Consider the following 9,588-nt stretch of genomic DNA (forward strand, 5'->3'; position numbering starts at 1 on the left):
TTTTGTAATTACTCACTTTTCTTTTTAAATTTAAAATATATGTTGGATATAAAATGTATTTGACAAATCTAAAATAAAATAAATATTTATTTGTTAAATGAGTTAAACGGGTTGTGTTAAGTGGGTCATTTCGGGTTGACACAAACAAATTGGCGTGTCAAACGTGTCTATTGCGGGTTATGCGGGTTGACCCTCTTATGACACGTTTCTTATCGTGTCGCTTTCGAGTCGACCCGTTTATGACCCAAATCCATTAAGGTCCAACCTTAACCCGAAAAAACCCGTGTTGGGTTTGTGTCGTGTTCGCGGGTTGGGTCGAACATTGACACCCCTAATGACACTCTTTTAAAAATAGTAGGGCCACTTTAACTTTTCTAGATTATAAAATATTTAATTTATTACTATGATAAAAGTCAAATTAGTTGGTAAATTGTTACTTTCCTTACATTTTTGGAATTGTATCACTGAAATCTAAAAAGATAGTATTGTAAATTCCTTTTCCAAAGAGCACGCCACATCGTGGCAGAAATTCCGGCTACACATAGAGAGGAACACTTTTGTTTCATTTAAAATGATGGGTAAGAATGTCACGCACTTTTGGTATGATGGTTACTCCAGATGTACAAGTTTTTGTGGAGTGGAAAAACAAAAATCAGAGTTCAAGTTTTTAGAAAAAAGTTTCATACAATCACACGCATATACTTAAATTATACTATAGTAGAATTTCTATTTTAGATTTAAAAAATAAATGGCAAGAAATCATTTCAAATAAGGATAGTTTTAGGGGATCTTGAATAGTGTCCATTTGGAGGTTAGGATTTATTTAAAGAGTAATGTTAGAAACACAAACTAATTTACAAAAAATTTACAAACAGCTAATGTGGTGAATGTTTTTTGGTGAATGAAAAAGTAATATAAGTGGTAGACCTAGAAGAAAACCAATAAAAAATTGCCAACAACAGCAATTTGTAAAAATGTTGTAAAATAGTTTGTGACTGTAGTATAACTCTTATTTGAAATAAATCTAAGGTTTAGAATATGTCACCTTAGGATAATGCTACAGTTACAAACTATTTTATAACATTTTTACAAATTATTGATATATCCAACTTCTTATTAGTTTTCATTTAGGCTCACCATTAATATTATTTTTTCATTTGCCAATAACCATTCACTACTCATCACATCAGCAATTTGTAATTTTTTTATAAAAATTTTTATATCTTTACCATTACTCGCCACCTTATTCAAAGTCAATAATTTAACTTTAACAACTTTAACTATTATTAAGTAAACTAAAAAAAGAAAAAAGAAAAAAAGAAGACCTGTGTCTATCTGCCAGAAAGAACCAGAGAGGGGAAGATGTTAGGTTTCCTGTGATGAAGACAGAGGTTGAATATGTGTTAGCAAATCTCTTGTAGTGCCAGTTTATCTGGGAGTTGCCTGATGGTGGAACTGTGGAGGACTTGGACATCACATGCATGAGTGTGGTACTGAGGTTTACAGGCTAGTCATTCGTAAGAAAATTCCTCTTTGTCTTGTACGAGTACTAAGAAAATATTTAGGTTTTTCAGGTTAGAATTGGGTTTCAATGTTTTATATTACAAATGTATATTTAGAGGATGATGCCCAAAATCTGTAGGCTAATTTAGTAAACGAGATCCATTATGACGACTATAGCCTAGGCCTCGGAGAGTATTGCATATGCTAGAGTTTACAACATTATGTACTGTAATTGCAATATATTTTTTAAATGTTTTATATTAAAAATATATATTTAGAGGATCCCCAAAAGCTATAGGCTTGTAAATTTTTTTTTATTATTTATTTATTTATTTATTTTTAAGTCTATTTAGACTAACTGAATTCTTAGGGAGACGAAATTCAAATATTTAAATGTATATTTATTATAAAAATAAAATTTGGGGGAGAGGAGGGAGAGGGCCATTAGAGATTTGCTACATACACAATTGCTTTCATAACAAATTTCACAACTATTTAATTAGCAGATTATCATAACAAATTTCACAATTGTGCATTGTTGGTTTAATAATAATGCGAAACCAAATGCAGACTATCGTAAGTAATAATATATCGGTGAGTCCGAGATCGATCCATAAGGATTGATTGACACTAATGTAAGAAATTCTATTATTAAACCAAAAAAAAAAAAGTTGTTAATTTGTTTTCCACCCAAAGATGGAATACGACCCTATTGAAATGTTTGATTGAAAATAGCAAAATAAGTTTGTGAAAAAGTAATGGAGAAAAATATAGGAATTCAATGATCCACTTAATATTTTATTATATAAACTTGGATTGTTTTTAACTCAATTAGGGTGGAGAGCTAACTTGCTTAATCCAAAGATAAAACAATAAAATTCTCAAACAAGGTGTAGATCTAGTAGATTGAATGTGAGTGATTGAGTAAATAATTATATTGGCATGCTACAAAAGAGACCAAACATTTAATATATTCTCAAATCTTAATGAATCCTGGAGTTCAAGCATTCGATATATCTAAAAAAATCATATTAGATCTTAAGAACTTGTCAACATGCAATCCTTTCAAATATTAAAATCAATATCAAAGGTTAATCATCAATCCATAAAAAAACATTGATAATCTCAAGAACACGTACATGATAAAAATATTAGACCTCACTCATATCCTAACTAGTTAACCACTCATAGTTATGCAAAATAAGTCCATAAAACAAATAAATAAATGCTAAACATCTAAAAGAACTGAAAGAATAAAGATGAAAAATATTAGGGTTTCTTTTGCCTCTATAACCTCAATCTCCTCCAAAGAAAAAGGAAAAAGCCTTTTATTTTTAGAGTTTTTTCCACTGTCAGCTTTCAGATCACTTTTGACCTCTAAAACGTTTTATTCCTAATTTGTAGTAAACTACAAAGTTGTAGATCTTTGAGACTTTATTCCAATGCTGCCAAGAAATAGCTCAATCGGACATATGTGCAAAAAAATTATGGCAAAAATACCGAGACTGGCTCAAATCTTTCGGTCTAGGAATCTCTCTAAATTTGGCTTTGATTTCCTTTGTTCTTCTCTTGCCTAGAACTCCCACAGGATTTTGATTTGCTGGACTCCCAAGATTACTCTGCTCTCTGCTAGTGGCCACGTCTTGGAGCACAAATTGAGTGGACTAGTTCATTTCTTTCCATTTCATCTGATGTCCCTGTACGACTTGAAAGCGTGGACCCAATCTGTCCCAGCTTTGGGCTTGGTCCTGGAATGGGCTTGGGGTTTGATAAAACAATAATAGTAATAAGCCATATTATGTGTGTGAGAATTCACATCTAAAATACCCAACCTAATCTAACACCATAATTATTATTGATTTTCATATGAGTCCGCTACTAACAGTACTTTATTATTTACTATTAAGAACTTGCCACTATCTCAAAAAAAAAAAAAAAAAAAAAGAACTTGCCACCTTACTTAATTATAAAATGAAAAATATCTTTTTACACTAGTTTACATGCACTATTTTCACACATATTTACAATTGTTGCAAAAATATTGACATTTTAACATATAAAAATAGATTTGAAATAAGTGATGTGAGAGAATTAAACCCAGTGTAAATTTGTTATGCATTATGTGGTGACCAAACTTATTAGGGGGCATTGAGGACAAAATCAGCTCCCTTAGCCTCAACGTGGATCCATCTCAAACTATCAATCTCTTTCTAGAAATGGATGTGCAAATAATTACTAGATCATAATGAAATAACCCATCACTATGCAAGCTATCTCCACTTTTGGAAAATAAAATTTTTGAGAGAACTGTCTAATACGATAACTAAATTTCATAAATATTCTACAAAAATGAAGTTTATTTAGTCTACAATATATACTAATTAAATGGCTCCCAAAAAGGAATTGTTTTACTGAAAAATTCCCCACTGTCCCAAATCTTTATTAGTGTGCGTTTGCGTAGCAACAAGTGTGCATTTGCATGCATTTGCGTTTTTGGCTAGGTCCCATGGCACTGTTCATGACCTAGTCAAACTCAACAAAACGCAAATTTTTAGGTAAATTTGGGTTTCATAGCACTATTTACACATTTAAAAATTATTTTGTTACAGTGTTTTCAGTAATAAATTTTCAGTTTTCAACAAATAAGTAGTATCCAAACAGACCAGTGTCCTCTTAGTTGAATTTTCAAGTACTTTAACCAATAAAAAAAAAATGAAAAACCCTGCACCCTACTTTCAAATCTTGCTAGACAATGAAAGAGGTTTCCTGGAAATTGAAGGCTAATTAAAGATTGAAACTTTAAATCCAACCAAGGGGAGCTCACTAAATTTGGTTGATTAATGTTAGTTTGCTAAAATTTGGAGGCACTGTCATTTTTATAAAAATGTTTTTTTTTTTTTTGAGAAGGTTTTATAAAAATGTTAGTAATGTTGATGTGTAAATAGTATGGTTTTTTTTAATGAAATATAATATGGTTTTTTTTTCCCCGAGAAGATAATGTCAGACTTTAATACATAATAACCAACCATATTTATGGTTGGTTATTATGTATTAAAGTCTGACATTATCTTCTTAAAAAGTGTTATCTAACCATAAATATTTAATGTCAGACTTTAATACACAATAACCAACCATATTTATGGTTAGTTATTATGTATTAAAGTCTGACATTATCTTCTTAAAAAAAATTCTGACATTAGGTATTATAATAATATTATTATGAACAAACTATTTTATAACAATTTTAAAAATATTGATGTGGTTTTAGCATCTTTTAAATAATTATTGGTAAATAAAAATATAATATTAATGGTGGATCTAAATAATTAGAAGTAGTAAAAATTTTCCACATCAATATTTTGTAAAATTATTGTAAAATAGTTTATAGGTATAGCATTACTCATAATAATATAAGTGGGTGGTTAAAATCAATGGAGTCAACATTGTACAAGCAACTATTTTGATTTGGTTAGAAAAACGAATTGATTTAATATCAAATAATACTAGTGTACAATTTTGAAATTGCCACTAATATATAAAATAAGTTTATATCTCACCTATCTAATATAATAATAATAATAGAGTCTAAATTTTTCTCAAAAAATAATAAAGTCTAAATTTGGTAAGGATGATGTGTAAAACCCATAATTTATATTATCTAATAAGAGATTGACACATTAGCATTTTTTTAAAAATTCAATACATCTTACCACACCTAATAATATTTCAATAAACTCCTAACTTAGTTGGATTTATATATGGGTGGGTATTAGAATTGATTAGGTGTTATTGTACTTATTCTAAAAGGGAAATTATTGTGTACTCTCGGAGTACCATAAATACGTGCCCCCTCCTCTCACATGAATGATTGGTCACACTAATTAAATTCATGATGGGACCCACTATTCATGTGAGAGGAGAGAGTACACATTTATGGTATTCTAGGAGTACCTAATAATTTTCCATTCTTAAATATGTGATAAGATGATGTGGCATGTGGGAATTCAAGAGGTAAAATATGAGTTTTACACTACACCCTTATAAAATTTAATCTCATAATAATAACAATAATATGTATACAATTAAAAAAAAAAAAAAAAAAACTAAATACCATACTATTGCACTAATGTACAATTTAAATAATTAAAAACTACATTATACTATTATACTAATGTACAATTTAAACAAATTAAAAACTACAATATCGTTTCAATCAATGAAAAAGCTACACTATTATACTAAAATAATATACTAATTTTCTATTGTACTAATATTGAAAGTATAGCTAGAAAAAATATATAAAAGTACAATACAGGCAACTTGACCATGTGGATGATAGCTTAGACTCTTTTGTAACTTTTTTGTACCCGCCGCCTGTGGTGGATAGTTTGTTAGTGGCTGATAAAGCTTGTGTTCGTTGTAACAGACTTATAAATTCTAAGTTTAATGAAAGTTCTTTGTTGACCAAAAAAAAAAAAAAAAAAAGACCATGTGGATGAGTGAAAACTGAACGTAAACATTTGCCTTTATCACTTCCCATCTCACAGATTCCAAAATTTGCATAGAGATTCACAGCGGAAATAAGTATTAAAGGAAATGAAGGAGAAAAGCAAGTGGCGAAAAAAAAAAAAAAAGACATCAGACACGGGTGGGAAGCACAGAACTGACTAGCAGCAGCAGCTTGGTTAATCTACAACGACAACAACTGGTAACTTTTTCAAAGATTTACAAAAGCTTCCAAAGTCATTCTTATTAATATTATTCTTCTAGGTCCATCTTTCTCATAGAGCTAGAAAATAATCCTCTCATTTCTCAAAAAATTTCAACTAAATCGAGACTTTTCTTTTGATCCATTTACTAGCCAAAATCCAGTATTCGCTCCAGTACGGCCGGAATGATCCTGGTATGACTAGTATTTAAACCCAATTGAAATTGTAGCATTTTTGTACTGGCCTAGGTTAAGTATGATACAAAATTGAATCCATTTGTTTATATAATACAATTAATTGGGACGTTGACATGTATTCTTAGTTGGAATTCTTAAATGTTATATTAACAGTTCAATTTACTTTTTTCTTAAAGTACTATTTATTTTTAACAAAAACCTTACTACAGTTGTATATAGCTTACCCCAAAAAACTATGATATATACCTTGTGGTTGGCGTTCATAGCATTGTGCTAAACACTTAAAAGGGTACCTATCAAAAAAAAAAAAAAAAAAGAAAAAGGAAAAAAGAAAAACACTACACTCAAGGAGAAAATGGCTGTTCTTCAACCATTGTTACAACAATCATGGCAAGAACTACACAAAATGACCTTCACTCTTCTCCTCCCTCTTCTTTTCCTTTTATCTTTTCTATATGTTTTCAAATGCATTAGAAACAGTGAGAAACCCAATTTACCTCCATCGCCACCAAAGCTTCCTATCATTGGAAACCTTCACCAACTTGGATCACTCCCACACCGTTCTCTTCATGCCCTCTCTAAGAAGTATGGCCCTCTAATGTTCTTATATTTCGGCCATGCACCAAGCCTTGTGGTGTCATCTGCAGATATGGCAAGAGAAATGATGACAACACATGACAAAGTTTTCTCAAACCGGCCAAAAACCATAGCTACCAATTTTTTACTCTATGGATGCATAGACTTGGCATTCTCACCCTATGGTGAATATTGGAGGAAAGTAAGGAAAGTGTGTGTCCATGATCTTTTGAGCATCAAAAGAGTGCAATCTCTCCATTATGTAAGGGAAGAAGAAGTTGCTATATTGATGAATAAGGTATGTGACTCGTGCCTCAAAGGGGTTTCTATTAATCTAAGTGAATTATTGATTGAAACCTCTAACAACATTGTTACTAGAGTTATTTTTGGAAAAAAGTTTGAAGAACAGGATGGTATGGGCAAGCCTTCAGAACTACCAAGAAAGGTAATGGTGCTAATTGCATCATTTTTTTGGGGGGATTTTTTCCCTTCTCTGGGTTGGATTGATATTCTTACGGGACTTTTACCAAGTCTAAAATCCACTGGTAGAGAAATAGATGCTTATCTTGATGAGGTGCTTGAAGAACACTACAAGACAGCGAAATGTGATGATGATGAACATCTTAATAAGAAAGATTTTGTGGATATTTTCCTCCAACTTCAAAAGGATGGCATGCTTGGCTTTGAGCTTCATCATGAGAACCTCAAAGCAATCCTATTGGTATATTTCTCTCTCTCCCTTAAACACCTCTAGGATCTTAAATTATTTTATTTCTTGAAACTGATAAAGTATACAGTGCTGTGTCATTTAAAATTTGAAATGATATAGAACTCAATGTATCATTAACAGATAATTTTTTTCTAAACCATAAAATGAATTTATATTAGATGGAGATAATATCCTACTTTTGGAAACATATCTAAAGTTTTTTTTATTGAAAAATTCTGGTACCACAAACTAGTGCACAACTCACCACATGAGCAAGTTGTGCACTAGTTTGTGGCACCAGAACTTCTCTTTCTTTTTTTCATAATTTCAGAACATGCTTATAGGAGGCGGCGATTCAACTTCAACAACTTTGGAATGGGTGATGGCAGAACTCATTAAAAATCCAAGTATTATGAAAAGGGCACAAGAAGAGGTAAGAAGAGTGGTGGGCAATAAGTCGAAGATAGATGTGGATGATATTAGTCAAATGAATTACATGAAATGTATCATCAAAGAAAGTCTAAGACTACATACACCACTTCCTCTTTCTGCACCTCGAGAAACATCAGAAAGTGTAAAATTTGGAGGCTATGATATTCCAGCAAAAACAAGAGTATTTGTCAATGTATGGGCAATCCAAAGGGACCCTAAACTATGGGATAGGCCAGAAGAATTTATCCCAGAGAGATTCATAGACAACCCAAATGACTTGAAAGGTCAAAATTTCGAATTCATTCCATTTGGAGGTGGAAGAAAAGGGTGCCCAGGAATGGCATTTGCTATTGCTGCAGTGGAATATTTGCTTGCCAACCTTTTGTGCTGGTTTGATTGGAGGCTGCCTACTATTAATGCACAAGGAGAAGAGTTGGACATGACTGAAGTTAATGCACTGACAGCGTTTAGGAAAAATCGTCTCCATATTATGCCAATATTGCACTCTTCTTAATCTATCCAATTTAATAGGATTGTGCAGTTGGTGCTTGTGTTCTATGTAATTTTTCTTCATTGTCTTGTTTTGTTTTAAAATTTGTTGTCTCTTACTTTCGTATTGAAATTAATGTAAAGGGACTTCAGTCGTAATAATAATTTTAGATGCGGAAGTATATTTTAATAAAAAAAAATGGTAAATTACGTATTTGGTTTCTAACCTTTACGTCATGTAAAAATTTGGTCCGATACCTTTCAAATATGTCAATTTAATTTTTAACCTTTTGGCATTGTGTTGATCCTCAACCTTTTGGTATCGTATTAAAATAATCTCTGTCGTTAAGTGGTTGATGAAAAATGCTGATATGGTTAATTGCTAAAATAAATAATTACTTTAATGCAACACAGATTGTCATGTTAACATAACTGAGTAATTATTGGGTACTCCCGGAATACCATAAATGCAAACTCTCTCCTCTCACATAACTGTGGGTCCTACTAATTAAATTTATGGTGGGACCCACAATTCATGTGAGAGGGGGGAGTACGCATTTATGGTACTCCCGGAGTATTTAATAATTTTCCCAACATAACCTTAATAAATAATCTATAAATACTATATAACCAAAACTTTTAACTTTTTATTGACCTTTTAGAATGCCACGTCAACTTTGTTGGCTTCTTACACACCAGCCACAGGCCCATAGCCAAGGAAGTTTATACTGTACATGACGGAATTTTCTGAAAGTGAAAAAGAAAAAAAAAAAATTTAGTGGCAAAACTCACATCGTTGCCGTTGTTACCATGTTTTTCCTGTTGTCATCTCATGTCGCTGGTCATCTCCCTATCCTACTCAAGTTTTCTCAGTCTTCCCTACCTTTCTATTTCGTCTTCTTCTTTTGAGAAAGTATACTATGTTTCAGTAATACCAATTTAACATCTCCTTTGGCATTTCCTAACCAATAAA

The 9,588-nt window shown here is 31.5% G+C and overlaps 1 protein-coding gene across 3 annotated transcripts; it reads left to right on the top strand.

The window, feature by feature from the left end:
* The first annotated feature begins 5,979 nt into the window (after positions 1-5,979).
* On the top strand, positions 5,980-8,785 carry LOC126703086 (cytochrome P450 71A1-like). Of its 3 annotated transcripts, XM_050401994.1 has the most exons (4): positions 5,980-6,211; positions 6,365-6,406; positions 7,037-7,706; positions 8,026-8,785. In XM_050401994.1, exons 3-4 carry the CDS (start codon positions 7,059-7,061, stop codon positions 8,638-8,640), a joined length of 1,263 nt encoding a protein of 420 aa, XP_050257951.1. In that variant the 5' UTR covers positions 5,980-6,211; positions 6,365-6,406; positions 7,037-7,058; the 3' UTR covers positions 8,641-8,785. The 3 variants fall into 3 exon arrangements, with proteins under 3 accessions (XP_050257951.1, XP_050257952.1, XP_050257949.1); XM_050401995.1 differs by lacking the exon at positions 6,365-6,406; XM_050401992.1 differs by lacking the exons at positions 5,980-6,211; positions 6,365-6,406 and having other exon boundaries at positions 6,431-7,706.
* The last annotated feature ends 803 nt before the right edge of the window (positions 8,786-9,588 follow it).

Source organism: Quercus robur, chromosome 10, assembly GCF_932294415.1.
Source record: "Quercus robur chromosome 10, dhQueRobu3.1, whole genome shotgun sequence".
In the NCBI taxonomy this organism is placed as follows: Eukaryota; Viridiplantae; Streptophyta; class Magnoliopsida; order Fagales; family Fagaceae; genus Quercus; species Quercus robur.